We start from the raw sequence: 18,622 nt of genomic DNA, 5'->3' as shown, positions 1-18,622 counted from the left end.
ATGTGGGGCTGTGCCTGGCCGTGCAGTGTCCCCCCCCACGCTGTGTTCCCCCATCCACAGGAGTCAGAGATGCGGCACAAAGCACTTTATTGGGGTGGCAGTGGTGGCTCTCCCTTAGAGCTCATCCCCACGGCAGGCCACGGCTGCCACGAGTGCAGCCCCTTTCCCTGAGCCATCCTCTGATTGCAGGAAGGTGACGTTGCAGTTGGGTGCCAGTTCCCGCAGTGTCTTCTGGACGTTCTGGGAGAAGCTGGGGGGACAGAAGGGGGAAGTGAGGGCATTGCCCTGCACCCCCTGGGCCACTTTCATCCCTGTGGTACACTCCTCAGGAGGTGCCTGCCACCCCTAGCTCCACTCACCATGGGTGCAGCTTGTACAAGGTGCCATCCACCCCCACGGTGACAGCCATCTTATCTAGGCCACGGTTCTCCCGCATTTTCTCCACCACAGCAGCCAAGCCTGCAGCACAGAGCTGGGCTGCCCGTAGGGACACAGTGTGGCACACCTTTCGCACCAGTACACTGTCCTCGAAGCTGGCCTGGATCCCCAGGTCCTGCAGGATGCCCTGGACCTGCCGCAGGGCCAGCCCATCACTGTCCCAGACCAGAGGCAATATTAGAACCATGGTCCCCATCGTATTCCCCATCATTGATCTCATCCCATGTGATGGAGGTGGCTGCACCCTGCATGCATTCCCACCAATGCAGCATGGCCCCCCTTCCTAGGGTTCTGCTCCACACCCCCAACCCTGGGCTAGGGGTCCCACCGGCGCACAGCACTCACACCTCGATGGTGGAGAGGAACTTGGTCTGAAAGATGTTTCTTTCCATGAGACTGGAGCAGGGCTTGCCATGGAATAGGAGCTGTTTCTCTACCATTGCCACTAGGATGTGGCGCACAATCTCACCCAGGTACATGCCACTGATGAGCTTCTCAAACCTGCCCCAGGCACAGCTTTAGTTAGTCACAGCCACACTACCCCCCTGGCTCCCTCCCCACCCCAGGACCCTCACCCACCTCTGCTTGCCCGCATTAATTGTTTTCTCATCCACCTGCTCATCGAAATCGGTGAAGATGCTACCCAGGCAGCCGTTGTCCCCGAAGGCCCCCCACTCCATGTTGATGCACATGCGTCCCTGCTCCCCCTCCACGGTTCCCACGTTCCTCATCTCCTCCATGTAGCAGGCATTGGACCCTGTCCCTGCAGGCCACTCCCTGGTGTCACCCCACCCCATTCCCCACAGCCCTGGCAGAGCCACCTGCCACCCCAGGACTATGCTGGGCAGGCTGAGTGGGTGGTGATGGGATGGGAGACCCACTGGTACAAAGGGGCTCCTTACCCACAATAAGGCCGATTTCACAATTTGGATCATCATAGCCACAGGACATCATGGTTCCCACCGTGTCGTTGATCACAGCCACCACCTTCAGCCCTAAGTGCTGCCAAACCGGAGACAAGGACGTATGAGGCTTAGTGTCACCCAGCTGGTTCCTGGGGCTGACACTGCCTGGGTGCAGGGTGGCACAGGGTATCGAGTCCCATTCCTTCCCTACTTCTTTGCGCTGGGCAGCCTCCCTCAGCAGCCGGACCACATCCTCCCCAACGCAGCCAGAGGCATTGAAGCCTTTAGTCCAGTTCAGCAGCACTGCCTGCAAGAGAGGAAGGAGCAGGAGCCAGGCAGCTGCCTCACACCCCAGGGATGTCCCCATCCCTCTGGGGCTGGAGGCCCCTCCTCACCTTATCCAGACCCAGCTGCTGGCAGGGGAAGGAGAAGGTGAAGCCGAGTGGCAGGACTTGCGCCATCAGGTCCTGCTTCTGCTGGAAGTCGATGATGCACTCCATGATGTGGTCAAAGAGCTGCGGGGTGTGGTGATAGTCTCAAGGTCCCAGGTAGGGAGATGCCATGGAGGTCTACCAGCCCCTTCCCAGGCCTGTGGGTAGTGAAAGGGGGAAGCAATTCCCACCCCTTTCCCCATCCCCCAGCCAGAGCCTCCAGCCTCACCGCCTCGCCAGTGCCTGTCATGGCTGTGGTCGGGATGACGTAGATCTCACTGGCCATACGGATGCCTTCCTTCCCCACATGCACCGCCAGCACCCGGAAATTGGTCCCCCCCAGGTCCAGTGCCAGGAATTTGCCTTGCTCTGTGACAAGCAGGGACAGGGTGTCAGCGTGGCCACAGCCCTCCTGGCACCCCAGTTCTCCAGGTCCCTGCCCCTCACCTTTGCCATCGGGGGTGGCGCAGACATAGGTGGGCAGCATGCGGACGGAAGCATTGGCGTGGGTGTCCCGCCCCAGCCCCAGCTCCATCTCCTGCCTCATCAGCGCCTGGACGTGCTTCAGGTCATCATAGCTGAGCTGCAGTGGTGCCAGCAGCAGGTCCACTTCACGGCGCTGGGCCGCCAGGCGTAAAGCCACCGCTGTCACCATGGCTGCCCCCCGCCCAGTCCCATCCACTGCGTGCAGGAGGGTGGTGGTGCACTCAGGGGCCAGCAGCCCTGTCACGCTCTGCAGGATCTCCCCAAACCTGCTATGGGAAGAAGACAGCGAAGGATGGGCTCAAGTTATCCCGCTGGGCTGGGACTCTGGTGTTCCTACTCACCTTGGCTGCCTCTGGTACAGCTGTCCCTCCACCCCCACGTTGACAGAGAGCTGCTCCAGACCCCGGGCCTCACGCATGTGGGTGAGGATGGCGGCCAGCCCGGCGGCACAGAGCGCGGCAGCACGGCTGACCACGGCCCGGCAGACCTGCTGCACCCGGCAGCAGTCCCGCTCGCTGGGGCTCAGCCCCAGAGCCTCCAGAATCTTCCTTGCTGTCTCCATGCCATCTGCGCCACTGGAAGGGAGAGCAGAGTGCTGGTTCACAGGGCCACCCACCCATCCGTCCCACTCCTCCCACCTGGTGCAGCTCCTGGTGTCTAGACACTCACTCGATGATATCAAGGACCTGCTCTGTCCTGATCACATCTTTGGTCCTCAGGGTGCTGACATTGCTCCCAACGAAGAGTGCTTTCTCTGCAGTCAGAGATACCAGCACGTGCCGGACAATCTCCCCCAGGTACAGGCCCCCCACCAGCTTTTCAAACCTACGTGGAGCCCAAGCAGGGGGTCAGTCATCCCCCTTCCAGCACTCCTCAGCTCTTTGAGAGCACCCAGGAGCATCACAGGGGAGCATGTGCTCCTGTTGGTGTGGCCTGGTATGCTCAGGGGCGGATGGGGAGCCTCAGGACCTCGCCCTTGCGTGAGGGTGGGAGCACCTTTTCAATCCAGGGTCACTGGATTCCTGGTCCACACGTTGGTCATAAGGGGTCAGGATGTCATTCAGGGAGCCATCGTCCCCAAATGAGCCCCACTCAGTGTTGACACACATCCGCCCACTGGTTTCCTCCACCATCTCCACCAGCTGTGCCTCAGCCATGAAGCAGCTGTTGGTGCCAGTGTCTGTGGGGGACAGAGGGGGTGATAGCACTGGCACAACCTCCCCAGCACTCACCACCCTGTCACACAGGTTTCCCGCTGCTCACCCACTACTAAGCCAATCTCACAGGGTTTGTCCCGCGTGCTGCAGGTCATGATGGTACCTACAGTGTCATTCAGTAGGGCAACAACATCCACGTTGTAGACCTGGCCGGAGGCAGAGAAAGAGCATGGTCAATACACCCATAGGAGCAGCCCCCATCCAGGCTCCTCTTCCTCATGGCCCCCAACCTCCTGACTGTTGATGGCTTTCTGCAGCAACTGCACAACGTCCTTTCCCTCCACATCACTGCAGCAAAAGCCCTTGGACCAGGAGATGAGTTCAGCCTGTGGAGAGCACATGGCTGAGCTGTTGACCTCTGCCACCAGGGCCAGCACCACTCCCCTGATGTCCCAGGGAGAAAGTGGCTGCAGCCAAGCATGGGGTCTATTCACCTCATCCAGCTTCTTCTTCTTGCAGCTGAAGGGGAAGACAAAGCCCAAGGGGATGGGGGCCTGGGGGCTGTCGATGCCAGACAGGAACTGGCACACACATTTTGCAATGAAGCCAAAGAGCTGCAAATACAACATTGAGTGACTGGCTACTCCCCTCTTCTTGTACCCAGGCTGCAGGAAGCAGCCCAGAGGCCCAGCACTGGCCTGGAACCCTGCTGAGCCTCCAGGCTGCTGGGTACCAGCACCAGCCACCCTCTGCCATGGCCTCCTCATACCTCTTCCCCCTTGCCCTGCATGACGCTCTCTGGTAAGTCAAAAATTTTGTACATAATTTCAGGGCTGTAGTTGCCATCTCCCAGGAGCTTCACCCACAAGGTCCGGACATGCTTCTGGCATAGCTCCACCACCAACAAGTTGCCCTTCTCTGCAGAGGAGCAGAGGTGGTGTCAAGCAGACCTGCTCTGTGGCAGATCCCCCAAATCTTTTTTTCACCCTGTCCCACGGATAGTCAGTCACCCACAGGGGAGGCTCCAAAGAGCCTGAGATGACCACAGAGCCTAAGGAAGGCAGTTCCTGGCCTCTGACCCTGCACTGGGGGCTGGCAGAGACGGTGCAACCCCATGGCTGACCAGAGACCAGTCCTCCCCAGCACCTGCAAGGCCAAATCCATCAAAGTGTGTGGAGCTGCAGGGAGCTGAGCAGCACGTCCCCAGGCTCAGCTGCCTTACCAGTGCCATCGGGTGTGGAGCAGATGAATGTGGGCAACATCTGCACACAGGACTGTGCATGGGTCTCACGGCTCAGCCCCTTGAGCATGGCCTCCATCATGCGACTCTTCACCAGCTGCAGCATCTCCAGTGGGATGGTGAGTGACAGCAGGGCTCGTTGCATCTGGGGGATGGCTCGTCAGGACAGGCTTAAAGGGCAGGGGCGCCCTCACTGGGCAAGGGGCAGTGATAGGACTTTCATTACCGGTGCACAGGCAGGGCCATCATCCTGTTTGCCCAGCTGATGAGCTAGTGAGGAGCTGTATGGAGAGATGTGGCAAGTCACCTGCTGAGCCCCGACCCTGCAAGAGGACAGGACACACGAGCAGGGCCTCCCACCTCCCCTCCGCATCCCTGCTTCCACCCGGCAGCCGGGAGTAGAGGGGGAAGCGGCGCCCGATGACGACGAGGGTGTGGGGACCGTCCTCGGGGGCTGCGGGAGAAGGGCGCTGGCACTGCCTTGCCCTGCCCATGTCTTCCCACCACCTGCAAGGTCAGAGGCTGGTATCTCCCCTCCCAGGGGAGATGCAACACCGGGGTACAGGGGAAGCCTGCTCAGCCCTATCCCCAGACCCGACTACGGCTTCCCCAAGCCTGACTTCGCTCTACCGCCGCCGGGCCGGAGCCGGTTCAGGACCGGGCAATGGGGGGTGGCGGGGCTCTGTTCCCAGGCGACACTGGTTATCCTGCCGTACCGGCCAGACTGAGACCGGGAGTGGAGACGGGAGTGGCGACGGGAGGGGCTGGCCATGGTGGAGGGCCCGGTGGCGGGGCCGGTGGCGGGCAGGCCGGTGGTGGGGGGGGGGGGGGGGAGAGGCGAGGGGGCCGGTGGTGGGGGAACCGTTGCTAACGCCGCTGTCGTTGCCCCGGTAACAGAAGCAGCGCCCGCGGGCGCCCCGCCCTGCCCCGCCATTGGCCGCCCCGCCGCGCCGCTGGCCAATAAGCGGCCCCGCGCGCTGCCGGGGGGAGCCCCCGCGGGAGGGGCCTATCCCCCCCCCGCCCCCCTCCCGCAGCATCTCTCGCGCTTCCCATTAGCGCTTTTACATTTAAATCCGAATTTCAATTAGCTCCGCGTCAGCTCGTCCCGTTAATTAAGCAGCACAGTGATGAGTTCCGCCCGTTCCCGGTAAGGGGCTCCCCGGCGGGGCGAAGATGCCCTCCGGGGCTCCATCCCATCCCTGAACGCGCCGCTGGCTGGAGCAGGCAGAGCCGTTCCTGACACGGGGACCCGGCTGACAGCCGAGCTGCCCGGCGGGCAGGGAGGCCCCAAGGACATGGGGACACTGCGGCCGTAGCTCCACCGGTCTCTGTCATCCGGCACCAAGGTGCCCTCCGCACTCCCAGCAGGGAAAGGCACCGATGTGCTGCTCCCCAGAACACAGGGCACCGCAGCCCCACAGCTCCCACCACTTCGCAGAGCCTGAGGACTGACCTCGGGAAGTGTGATTTTGGACACGCCTCCCATTCCCCAGAGAAAGACAGCACATCTCCTCCGTGTTGCTGCAGTTTCATAAAAACATACATAAATATATTTCCATTTCTTTAACAGAGAGCAAAGCTGCACAGGCACCTATAAAACACACAGTCACTTCTCCACCCAGCACTCCCTGCACAGGTTGTAGAAAACATAGAAAAGGGGGGTGGGAGAAGAAGGCTGCAGTTGAAGCAGGGGTATGGTGCCACACAGACCCTTGTCGGGGTGCAGGGAGCCGGGGGGGGGGGTGCCCTCTGCACCACCGGCCTCAGAACTTGCGCCTTCTCCGCCGGCAGCCTTTGGTCTGTTGCTGACTGCCCAAGTGAAGAGCTGTGTGTGGCTCCAAGTCCACTGCACAGTCCATGGCTTCCAAGGAGGGTTTTGCAGAGGAGATGTCAAAAGGAAGGTGCTGAAGGGAGCTGGGACTGTGTGCTGATGCCCCCCCAGCTCTGTCTGAGAGTGCAGGAGGGGACTGTTGGTCTCCTAGTTCAGAGAGGGTGGTCCCCGCATCACCACCTGCAAAAAGAGCAGAGGTCAGCCCTGCCTGGCCACCCCTGGCTGCAAGCCATGCACAATTCTCTCACATGCTGCTGAATTTCTTCCCACTCATCTCCTCCGTCCTTGGACCCATGGGGGAAAGTGCCAATGTTCAGGCAGGGAGGGGAGCACCCTGCCACCCCCCAGGAAGCTGGGCATCTCTTGGTGCAATGACCAAGAGTACCCTCCCACCCCTGCAAGGGCTCTGGGCACCTGCAGAGGCACAGGCAGTGATGGGTGCAGCCAGCTGGGGGTGACAATATCCATCCAAGCCCATAGCTTCTTCCTCTGCTCAGGAAGAGCAGAATCCTTCCAGGGGAACTTGCAGGACCACAAGAGGGGAGCAGGGAAAGGGCAGCCTTGACCCACACAGAAAGCAGCTTCCCACCTGCAGACCCGCTCTCTGAGAGCTCCAGCATCCTGAGGAGTCCCCTCTCCTGCCTTCCAGCATCCTGCCAAGGAAGAAAACCACTGTCACAGTGCTGCCATAGCCAGGCCAGTCCCATGGCCCCGTGTTCTCCCAATCCTCAGTGCCAGGCTTGGCACAAGTGGCAGAGCTGCATTTCCAGGGCCTCCAGCTGAGCAGTGCTTGCCACTAATGAGAAGGACACTGCCTGGTGTCCAGCCTGACTGGTGCATGAGCAGAGGCAGCTGAGAGCAGTTACTACAGCAGAGCCCAGTAAGAAGGGTGGCCAGGGTGCAGGAAGCCATCCCAGAGCCCAGTGAGTGTGGGGCTGCAACAGAGAAATCTGAGCACCAGGGCACATCCCCAGCCCTGTGCTGCTGAGGACAGGCCCCAGCCTGCTCAGTCCAAGGGCACAGGGGCTTAGTGCTGCAGGGAAAAGCCTTCACCCAGGGTACAGCCAGACGAGAAAATAACAAAGTCACGGGTTGGGAAGGGACCTTGAAAGATCATCTAGTCCAACCCTCACAAGGAACACACCTCATGCCCCCTCTCAGCCCCTGGGAGGATGCAGCTTCCCGGCTGTATTGAGCCTTGCTGGCCCACCAAAGTCCCTTCTCCTGGCCACTCCCTGTCCCCAGAACTGCCCTAGAAGGAGCTGGCATCCTGGCTGCAGGGTTGCAGCTGCAGAGCACCACAGAATGGGCTGTGTCAGGAACCTACAAGCCCAGAAGTGCCATAGGAAGCTTTCCAACAGCCCATCCCGTGCCCAGGTACAATCTGATCACCCTGGTTAGCTGCCACCATAGCACAAGGCATGGCCAGAGGCAGCACAGAGACTTGCCAAGGCATCCCAAAGAGCATCCAAGCTCCAGCACCTTTCCCCTGTGCCCATGCCTGTGTACAGGACCCCACATGCCAGCCAGCTGTGGGGCAGAGGGACAGACAGCCCCCATGGAGCCAGTGACATGCAGGAGCAGCAGTGCCCTGCAGTACTCTGAACCACACAATGTCTGGCTGTATCTCAGTGAAATGCATCAACCAGAAATCTCATCATTTGCATCTTAATCCCCAAAGGGCTGAGGCCTGTGATGGATTTAAAGGATTATACAAAACTAAGACATCATGTTGCATCCTCATGCTGAGAATCACATTGCTGAGCACAGACAAAGCTGTAGCACTAGGGCTTTGCCCACAGGACTCGGCAGGAAGACCCAGAAGGACCCTCTGTGCTGCCCTGGGACCACCATGAGCAGGAAAAGCACAGTGGGTGCCAACACCTGGTGGGTGATTGTGAGCCAGATGCTACCCACACTCCTGCCTCCCACCTCCCCCTAGCAAAGCACGTTCCCCACACCCATTACACCTCCAGCATATTCATTCCCCCACAGGGATGCTACAACTTGCTCCTGGCACAGAGTGGTGCTCCCTGATCCAGCTCTGAAGCCCTCCCCATGGGAAAGGGCTTGTGGATGGAGTCAGCTATGCCTGTCACCCTGACACTGCCCTCCATCTATATTCAGCTGAAAAGTCTGCAGGACTGAGGCACACTGTCTGGCAGCAGGACAGCCCTGGCTGCCTGCCTGCTGGAGAGGTTCCTGGCAGCTCTGCTGGATTAGCTCACCCCAGGGACTGGTCCACGCTCCCACAGAGCATCGTGAGAGAGAGGGCAACGTGTTCTCCATCCCTGGCAGCACACCGGGGCAGGCAATGCTACACCAGGTCAGCACAACCCATCAAATAGGAAAACTGCTCCTGCTGCCAACCCAGTCCCAAACCCAGCACACAGCAGTAGAGATGGTCTGCAGGGTTGCCCCTCACCTTGGTGCTTCGCAGCCTCCTGGTTCCCTGAGCTTGCCTAGCAGCCTGAAGGCAGCTGTCCACATGCCTCTGATACTGCAGCAGTGGCACCAGTGACTTACAGAGGTAGCACTTCTCAAACCTGCCAGGCAGCAAAGGACAGAGCACTGCATTAGGATTCACTGGGGTCCCAGCCACCAGCAGTGACAATCCTCCTCCAGGCCATGCCATGAAGAAGACATGTCAGCAGACCAGGTCTTGCTCAGTGGGGTCAGGCCAGCACCAATGGCAAAGACTGAGTGATTATCAGTTTTCCCTGTCTGTTCCTTTGTATCCTGCTGCTGCAGCAGCAGGACAGTAATCAAATCTGCTCATCTAACTATCTCAAACACCGCTGATTTCTCCCTAGACATAAAGCACCCTGTCAAAATCCACAGAAATGAAGTGCGAGGGCTTTGCAAAGGGGAGTTAAATTCTGCCTGAAAAGCAAACCAAGTGTGTTAAATCAGAAAGACATTTTACCAGGGCTGGATGAACTTGTCTGACTAGTAAATCAAGTCTCTCTGCACTGTCTCCATTTTACAGCATGCAGTGCTGGGTGAGGAATGCAGACCACAAGTTCCTGCTGGGGGGCTGGCACAGCACGTTCCTCAGCCCCCCTTATTTGTGTAGAAGATGCTCAGGCTCACTCAAAACAACTGAGTGTGCCTTGGGAAGGTAATTATCCTGGGTGAACGGAGATGAAGGTCACACATGGATTTACACAGCTACACTTACTTTCACACCAGCTCTCAGCAGGGACTGAACACTGCAGAAGAGGGCACTGGTTCTTCAAGCATCCACCCAGAGAGCTATTCAGGAATGGACTGACTCCAGGGAGAGATGAGCCCACAGGGACCAGCCCTAGCAGCATTGTCTTCAGTTTGATAAGCAGTATTCCCCCAGTAAAACTCACCCCAGGCTCTAAAACGTGTACAGAGAGGCCCCATCAGGCAAAACTCTGCTGTACTTTTCCCGTATTTTCTTTCCAGTCAGTGCTGATTACCCATATAATGTGTCTAAACAGAAGCTGTCCTCTCTATAATTAGCCTAATTCCATTAGTGATGTTGCCATCCACTGTTTCTAACAGCAAAATTGCTTCCATAGCAGGGATTTTACTGTCAGATCCTCTCTTATGATGCTTTGTGTGGGTGGTAGGAGGAGGGGATGCATGGAAAGAGATTAAACAAAGCCACTGCTATTCTGAAAGTCTAATTTAATTAAGAATATCACTACAGGTGCCATGTTGACAGCCTCCCTGTCCTAGCCTCTTCTGTTCCTGGGGTTACTGAGCTCAAATCTCTCATTAGAAACTGGCTGAGTAAGCACCATTTTAGCTACAGCTCTCCTTACAGGGGCCAGAGACCAGGCATCCCTGACCTGCCATGGATTGGGATGAAGGGAAATTAGTGCAAAAATAAACAATCTGAGAACAGCAAATTCTTCTTGCTTCAGTATAAATATATCCAGTGCTGCAACAAGAGGCACTGAGAGAAGGCAATTTCTTAGGGAAACATTGCTATGAGGCTAATAGCCAGCACTGGTACAGGAATAAAGACATCCACAGGCAAGCTAGAACTGCAGCACAGAAACCATCTCAGAGAAGCAAGCATACCTACTTACTTGTCAGTGTCTAAGGATGTTGGGCCACTTTCTCCACTGGCAGCTTTACGTCTTGCCTCCCTCTGATGCCGGGTGAGCACTGAAGGAAAAACAAAGTGTTACCTGCCATCCACCCCAAAAACATCTCCACATCATGTCCAAATACAATTTTCAATCTCTTGCACTCAGAGCTACAGCAGAAGTGATGGTAGAGTCAAAGAAAACTGGGCTGGGACAGGCAGGGTCTTCTTTCTAGCAGAAGAGGTATCTGTCTAGTTCTCCTTTTTTTCTGGGAAGATACCAAAGTTATCTTCTCAGGAGTCAGAAGCAGCCAGCCATAGTGTGCAGTTTACAGTCATTTTAAAGCTGATGTGCAGCAGCAAAGCAGCCTGGGAGAAGAGTTCCACAGCTGCTCTAGCAGCACAGCTCCACTCCCTGCCAAACCAAGTGCCTGTGCCTACCCCAGGGGAAGGAGTGTGGTCACTGTGAGCTCCAGGGGAAGCAGAGCTCAGGTGAGGGCCATGTGGTGGCACCAGCCCTCCTGCAGCCCTCCTTGCTGGAGAGGGAAACAGCTCATGCTGGAAAGGGAAGGTTACAACCATCAGCCTATACTGACTGCTCTTCCCACTGCCCATGTGAACCACAGTGATCTGTGCTATTGTCCATCCACTTGCAGCTCTGTGGGTTCTCTGGATGAAGACCTCTACCAGGGCAAAGCAGCAGCATCAGGGAAGGCCCAGCTCTGACACGTGAATAGCCAGCAAGATCCTGGCTGACCAGCATGCTGATGACTCGTCCAGCAATATTTGTTCCTTCAGCAAGCCCAAGCAGCCTTTCCAAACCTGCTCTCTAGGCATTTGCAGGGATCATGTCAGAGCGTTATCTCTTTCAGTTGAATTCCTCTCAGAGTATTCCTGTTGACATGCCACCAGCAAAGATCCTTGGGGAACATATCAGATAGCTTAGCTTGCTTCACCAGGGATGTTCAAGACTCCAGCTCCAAAGCAGATGTCACGGTAAGCACTCTCAGGCAAGCTGCCTAAGGGGACAATGCAGGCAGCTACTTTCCAGCCCAGTAACATTGCTTACTGCACTCTCAATTAGGAGAAAAGTCCATACCCAAGGTACAGGCACAACAAACCTGTTACTGTTGGCCCATCATCTGTGATAAAGAAAGGGATGTGCAATATTTTTTGCAGAACAAAGCAAATCCTTCAGGGTTTTAGCAAAGCCCTATTTCCAGAGTGTTAGGCAAGCCCAACCATCACGATGCTGGTACAACGCAGCCCTTCCCTTAGTACCAATCACTGATCTGCAGCCACAAATGGCAAATGTACTGCAAGATGCTCAGCAACCATTGAGGCTGACAGGAGACATCCACACTGAAGAAACAAGCTTGAGAATTTCCCCAGGCATGGGTATTGTCTTGTAGGCAATGACTGATACCAACTGCTCAGCTCTCACAGCCACCAAAGCAGACCTCTCTCTTTAACTTAGCCTGGCCCACATTTGAAGCAGCAGCTCGATTAGGAGGACTGGCAACCATGGCCACCCCCCAGGCCATCCAACATCCCAACTAGTGTGCATGTTTGACAGTGTGGTGAAAGCTGCTCTCCAAATCAGCGAGCACTCGTTAATATTCCTTTAACACTGTCTCAGAAGCCTCATGCATCAGCTCAGGTGTTAATCAGTTCTATTTTCTTCCAAAAGCAGTGAACACATCTGGCATAATAGGCCCATTAGAGATGTCTGGGACCAGCTCCACAGCTGCCCAGGGGAAGACCTCCAGCTGTGCTGCTGGAAGCAGAGGCACCGGAGAGAGGACAGGGCCAGCTGGCAAAGCACGACCTCTATCAAAATATGGTGGCTGCTCGCAGGAAGGAGGTTCAGAACAAGGGAAAACACTTGCTATGGGGAAAATCCTCAACACAGAGCAGTGCAGACCCACTGTGTAACAGAAGCCTTTTAACTGGCTTTGTAACTCTTCCAGATGTGATGCTTTTCACGGGGGTCTGACACACTCTGTATCCCAAGAACAACCTTTTCCCTGGCTCGGCATTTCTTCTGGTTGGCAAGTCATCCTTGGCCTGCCTGGCTCCAGCTCACACGCTGGGAAAGGAGCAAACTGCCAAGTCAGGTGAGCATGCAGAGCTGTGAGGGCACAGTCACCAAGCTCCTCACCTGGATGCATGACCCACAAGGGATCTCATCCATCAATCTTCCTCCCCAGCCTCTCTACCAGCAGCACCACATTTTGTGTGGGATCTTATCCATGTCAGGCTCTCACCTTGTCCTTTCTCAGAAGTGATGAAGCCTTCCTCTGCACCTGTTCTGCTACTCTTCCTGATGTATCAGTGCCACTTCTGTTGATGTCAGGAGCTTTTTAATAGCACCAGCACTGCTGCTGAAGACTGAGAGCTGCATAAGGTTGCATTTGAGGCTTTGTGAGGAAGGGATACACCAAATGCTCGATTTTCTTGAGCTCACAGGGGAAATGAGAGGTTGGGACCACATCGATGGAGGAACAGAGAATGGCCCAAAGTTTGAGACTATCTGCTGTACTTGGTAGTGGCCAAGCCTGACCTCTAGACTGAGACCAGCAGATTCCTGATTCCTGCGTTGGCAGCAGCAAGTGATGGATGCAGTAACTCCAGCTGAGAGCCCCTGTCACACAGATGAGCCCTTCATCTGAGCATGTGAAGGAAGAAGGAGGTGACACATCACTCATGCACTTGGAATTAACACCAGTCACTGAGCTGGAAACCTGAACCTTCCTCAGCCTGGTATAGTACTAAGAAACAGCAGGCTTTTCTCTCTCACAGGAAAACAGAAATTCATTATCAGATTTTCATACTGCCCAGATATATGGTGGTCTGGCATCCAGCCAGGGCAAGTGTCTACATACATAGGGAAAGCAACTGTAACACACCTTGCCCAGTTAACTCACTTGAAAACCTGTCCTTAAATATCACAATGAAAGACTTTGGTGCATGATTAGGAGAGGGAAGAGAGGCAAAAACAGTAAGAACCTGTCCCTTTGTAATTTTAAAAACACAGACAGCTACAGTCTACAGGACTGCACAAACTTTAGTTCTAGAGACATCAGAACTAAATCCAATTAATAAATCCAACGACAGACCAGGAAGCCCTGATCCAGAGCAGCAAGGGAAAACTAGATCCATCTTTTCTAAACCAATAGGGACATGCTTAGAGGGCACACAAGGCTGTTGTGCTCTCAAGGAGGCCAGCAGCCAGCCAAGAGCACACATTGCTGCAGCAGTAGAGGGTAAATTCTGGACTCACACATTTGCTTCAGAAGACAATGCTCCTACCTCTTTTTTTCTCCCCCTGTATTAGTTTTACCTATGGATTTTGTACTAGTGATGAGTGCTAAGGTAACAGCTCTGAAAACAGAATCCTTTTGTACCTGCACAGGCTACTGTCTGGCCTCTGCTCAGAGCTAAACATCATTCCTGCCTATTCAACCCAAACCCCACTGACCAGCCCAAAACCCAGACCTTTCTGGGTGACTGCTGCCTTGGCACAGCCACTGGGAAGCAGACAGAGGTGCCTTGCCAGCCAGAGCCCCAGAAGGATTCCTGCATTATGTGCTTCTCCCAGTCCAGGCAGCCCATGGTGCTGCAAAGACTTTTCATGCATGCAACACAGGAACCACAGGCTGTTATGGCTAATAAAGCCTGGTCTCTACAGGGAAAATGCTAAAGTAACTGGCAACAGAAAATCCAAAAGACTGTGATTTCATCTCAAAACCATTGCTCTGCTTTGAGCTGTTACTGTAGACCAGAATCCCTTTTGTTGCAATTTTTATGCTAGTTTTCATACAAGGGGATTGTTCTGAAGAAGCCAGAGCAGCAGAACAGCAATTTTGAAATAACTACTCTTACAAACACACCTAAGGAGACCAGTCTGGAAGCAGAGGGGAGAGGCCATCCTCGAACTCTGTCCTGCTGAAAGCCAACACCAAAGGAAAGAACAAATTCCCTCACACTGCCAAAGAATTCAAAGCCTTTCCCTGATCACAGTCAGGATTCCCCAGGATCAAAGGATGTACTCAAAGTCCAGCTACACAAGAGACCAGATTACCACAGGGCCAAAGACATTCCTGCTAAAATGCATACTAAAAATCCATGCTGCAAAATGGAGCAGAATAATACCTTTATCACTGTTGACGATGGGAGAGAAGCTGTGATAATTTGTGATTTGCCCAAGATGAATACTTGGCATTAGTGGCTGGTTTGTGCCTGCAGAGAGAACTCCCCACTGAAATTCAGCACCCAGAAGTATCACCCATCCACCCAGCACATCATATGCCCAAAGATTTAGTAAACAAGGACCTTGAATTTTAAAACTACATGAACTCTTCTTTAAGATTACATGGGGAAACATCCTCCTGCTAAAGGAATGCAGAAGTTACAGATCTTGTACTAGCTCAAATTTGCTCAAACATCATAGATTTAAGTTGCACTTAATAACCCAGTATGTAACTGAAATTTATATTTTCACAACCTGAAAACTTAATCTTATTGCAAACTTCTACTTTGATATCATCTGTCATTGTGCTAACACTGACATTACATTTCAAACAGCAGCTAAAACATAACTCATTGAATATGTTGATAACCAACTGGTGTATTTGTTCACTTCAGCTCTACAAAGGTTGGCTACAGAAAACTGATAGAGAGAAGACTGCAAATACGATTAATATGGGCATTCTGACCATGCATCTATGCCTCATTCTTCACACGGAGGAGAAAAATCCAAGTTCCCAGATCAATAGCTATCATTTTTCACTTTTATAGGAACAAGAGGGAAACTTTTCTGCATCTCTTGCAGCTGAACAAGCCATTTTTGAACATACAAATGTCAGACTCACTGCAGAGCACAGGCCGTGCTTGGAGTGCTACAAAACATTCTCCTTTCTTGAGAGCCCTGAGGGATGCTCACCCACATGGCTCAGGAACCTGCCATTTTATACGACGAGCAGATGCTCTGCAGGTCCTCACAAAACACACTTATGAGTACTGCTTGAAGCATACAAGGCTAGATCCTAACATAACATTCAGCTTATATGCTTCCAAAGGACTAATAATGTGACGAATTACAAATTTCATTAGAGAGAAGGTGTTTTTGTGCAGGAGGTGCTGGAAACTCTGATACCACTTTCCTGGTGATGGAACAAGGCAGAGTGAACAAATCCCTCTACATGCCACAACATGCACCAAATATCCCCCAGGGATAGGACTGGAGCACCTGGCCACAAGTAACAAGGTAAGGGGACGAGCACAAAAAGCAAAGACACAGAGCAGCACTTGGCAGACCTGGACTCTCCCCGCCATCCTCCTCTCCAACGCCGTTGCAGTACATGGCATGCAGCTCAATCTCTGCAGCTGGAAAGCCTTGGTCACACAGTGGGCATAACACATGGTCAGCAGCTGCAGGACTGTTCTCCAACACAGTCCTGCCAGCACCTTCATTTTCACCAGCCTAAGGAAGAAGAAAAAATTAGCCAGGCAGTCAATTGTGCTGATTCTCTTGGGTTTTTTTTTCTAGGTGCAGAGCTCTGTGCTGTCTAGTAGCTACTCACCCTGAGTTTTCTTGGAAATGTTTGTTCTCCCTTCATCACATACTGGTCAGAAATACCACCACTGTCTGAGTAAACTGTGCAGCACTAATAACTAATTCTTCTTCCAAAGGCAACATGCCCTGCTCAATCACGGTGAAACCTCCTTGCACAGCCATGCACACCATCTAAGGCAAACATCACCTGTACTACCACAGAAAAATGGCAAATCTTCCATTAATCAGGAAAGCTCAGAAGCGAAACTGATGGAAAATTCATGGGGCAAAGCAAGAGTTCAACACCTGACTTGAGCTCTTCAGTTTCTGGACATGATCCATGCTACACAGGCGGCACTGTCTGGGAACAGAGCTTCCCTCAGGATGAAAGGAGGCTGCTGTGTTCTTAGGGAGCCTGGAGAGCTCCTCCTCTCTAGAGAAGGAGGCTGGAGCAGGCATCTGAGGGGACACGGATCAAGAAGAGAAGCAACACTGTTAAAAATCCATGTTGCACAAAATCACTAGCAGTGGCTTTTCACCAGGGCAAAATGTCAAAGCCTGTGTTTGTTCTCCGGGTGCCACCATCACTTATCAATATTCTCTTTTTGCATTGGTTACACAGCCCCAACAGTGTCCCAATGCCCATGTGCAGAGATACAGCCTGCTCCCTAACTCTACCAATACTCCCAAGACACAGCAGACTACTGCCATCTCACTCATAACCAGATCTCTGCTTAGTCAGGCTTGCTACAAGATTTTTTCACCTTTAAGAGCCTTCCACTCCCACTCCCCCCAATTATTTTTACAAGTTATTTAGCTATTAAGCATGTATAATAAACCTATGGGAAAATATATGAGAATTTCCTGTTCTTAAGGCTAAGCAGTGATGTGTAAACCACATGCAGCAAAACTGCTGTCTGGTATAATGGTATAATTTCAGGGAGAAGCAACTGAGGTCAGCCAAGATGCTCAGTGCCACTGAAGCATTACTTGGTTTATTACTTACTTTCCCAAACAAGGGTCTGATCCTGATTTTTATGTCCTAAAGGGAAGAAGGGTGCTTTGTAGACTCAAAGCAGCTATGCAAAAAGCTAAAGGACTGGGCTTTAAACTGAGAATCTGATTCACAAAACACGTTTCTCCCAGACACCGAGCCTCTGGAACAATTCTCTTATTTCAAGGGAAGCTCTCTGCTCCAGATTTCTGTGGAGAACTTGCCACAAGAGTTCCTCCAGCCACACACAGGCTGCTGAAGTACATTGCTTACAGCATTAGCACTTGTAACCTGCTCTCACAGCTCAGTGTCACCAGATCTTGAAGTCCTCACTGTGGGGCGTCACACAGAAGAGACACAGAAAACACAATGTGTCAAATATAAATGATCAGATCAAAACTGCATTATCCTAGTCAGACAACACACAAAAATTATGATGGGAAAAGCAGCAGGCACTACTCCCTTCTAGATATTTTTTTAAAAGCAATCTTGGGAGATCGACAATTCTGCCCAACCTGTCCACCTACAGTTGGTGGTAAATTACTAATTTTAAATGGAAATGCAGCATTCGGTGACTAAGGACACCACGGTCCTAAACTGCTTGTACAAACTCTGCAGTAAGAAACTGGAAAACCTCAACTGCAGAGACAATCACCCCTGTCAGAGGCTATTTGGTGTCCTCTTTAGCAGAGGAAATTGCCTACAAGACATAGTACCTGCAGCCAACAGCCAGCCAAGAGCAATGCTAGAGGCTGAGCTCAACAAGGCTCCTGGGTCCTGTCTCAGCATCTGGCAGGAAGAGGTCAGTCCCAGGGGTCTACACTGGCTTCATGCTAACCACTGATGCACATGGTAGCTGTTTCTGCAGACTTCCTGGAGGGCTGCAAGGCTTCTGACCAGTACCTGCTGCCAACCATCATGGTGTCAAACAATCCCTAGGAAGCTGCCCCGCACCGCTCCCAAACACTGTGCTGATCCCAGATCGTTCTGGAATACCTTTAAGATCACTGAGTCCAACCATTAACCTAACTCTACTAAGGCCAATGCTAAGCCATATTCCTAAGCATCATCTATCTGCCTTTTAAGCATCTCCAGGGATGGTGATTCAACCACCTCCCTGGGCAGCCTGTTCCAGTGTTTAATAAACCTTTCAGAGAAGAAATTTCTTTTAATATCCCATCTAAACCTCCCCTGGTACAACTTGAGACCATCTCCTCTTGTCCTGTTGCTTGCCACTAGGAGAAATGACAAACCCTGGACCTCGCTACAATATCCTTCTTCCAGGTGACACCCAGACCACCCTCTCTGCCAAGCACAAGGGACAGGGCAGTACTCTGGCCATAGCCAAATGGGTCAAGAACATGCTCTGGAGCTGTGGCTACCCAGCTCAGTACAGGACCACCACTTCTCCCTGCTGCAGTCTCTAATTGACTGAGCAGTGCTTTGAGGTACCTGGAGAATGAAAGGCACATGAGAGCAGAAGCTGCTTTATTAAGAGGCCTGTGACAATGAGACAT

General features: G+C 53.3%; 2 protein-coding genes across 8 annotated transcripts in view; both read right to left on the bottom strand.

Moving 5' to 3' along the window:
• Nucleotides 1-114: 114 nt before the first annotated feature.
• HK3 (hexokinase 3) lies at nucleotides 115-5,151 on the bottom strand. The gene is given in 19 exon segments (XM_030459408.1): nucleotides 115-250; nucleotides 360-593; nucleotides 784-939; nucleotides 1,018-1,201; nucleotides 1,341-1,440; nucleotides 1,555-1,650; nucleotides 1,739-1,858; nucleotides 2,004-2,143; nucleotides 2,222-2,393; nucleotides 2,598-2,835; nucleotides 2,930-3,085; nucleotides 3,257-3,440; nucleotides 3,524-3,623; nucleotides 3,708-3,803; nucleotides 3,912-4,082; nucleotides 4,187-4,335; nucleotides 4,640-4,802; nucleotides 4,884-4,938; nucleotides 5,018-5,151. Coding segments are annotated over 19 exon segments (2,784 nt in total).
• A 1,018-nt stretch (nucleotides 5,152-6,169) lies between these two features.
• Nucleotides 6,170-18,622, bottom strand: part of UIMC1 (ubiquitin interaction motif containing 1) — a 38,685-nt gene continuing 26,232 nt past the window's right edge. For 5 of the 7 annotated variants that reach the window (XM_030458854.1, XM_030458858.1, XM_030458856.1 and 2 more), the window contains exons 9-13: nucleotides 15,874-16,039; nucleotides 10,556-10,634; nucleotides 8,914-9,034; nucleotides 7,078-7,141; nucleotides 6,170-6,668 (exon numbers count right to left, since the gene is read on the bottom strand). In XM_030458854.1, coding sequence (XP_030314714.1) covers nucleotides 6,421-6,668; nucleotides 7,078-7,141; nucleotides 8,914-9,034; nucleotides 10,556-10,634; nucleotides 15,874-16,039 — 678 coding nt within the window. In that variant the 3' untranslated portion in view covers nucleotides 6,170-6,420. The remainder of the gene's footprint in view (nucleotides 6,669-7,077; nucleotides 7,142-8,913; nucleotides 9,035-10,555; nucleotides 10,635-15,873; nucleotides 16,040-18,622) is intronic. The other 2 variants (XM_030458859.1, XM_030458860.1) reach the window with 2 other exon arrangements.

Source organism: Calypte anna, chromosome 13 (assembly GCF_003957555.1).
Source record: "Calypte anna isolate BGI_N300 chromosome 13, bCalAnn1_v1.p, whole genome shotgun sequence".
NCBI lineage: Eukaryota > Metazoa > Chordata > Aves > Apodiformes > Trochilidae > Calypte > Calypte anna.
This window is presented reverse-complemented; position numbering and strand designations above follow the sequence as displayed.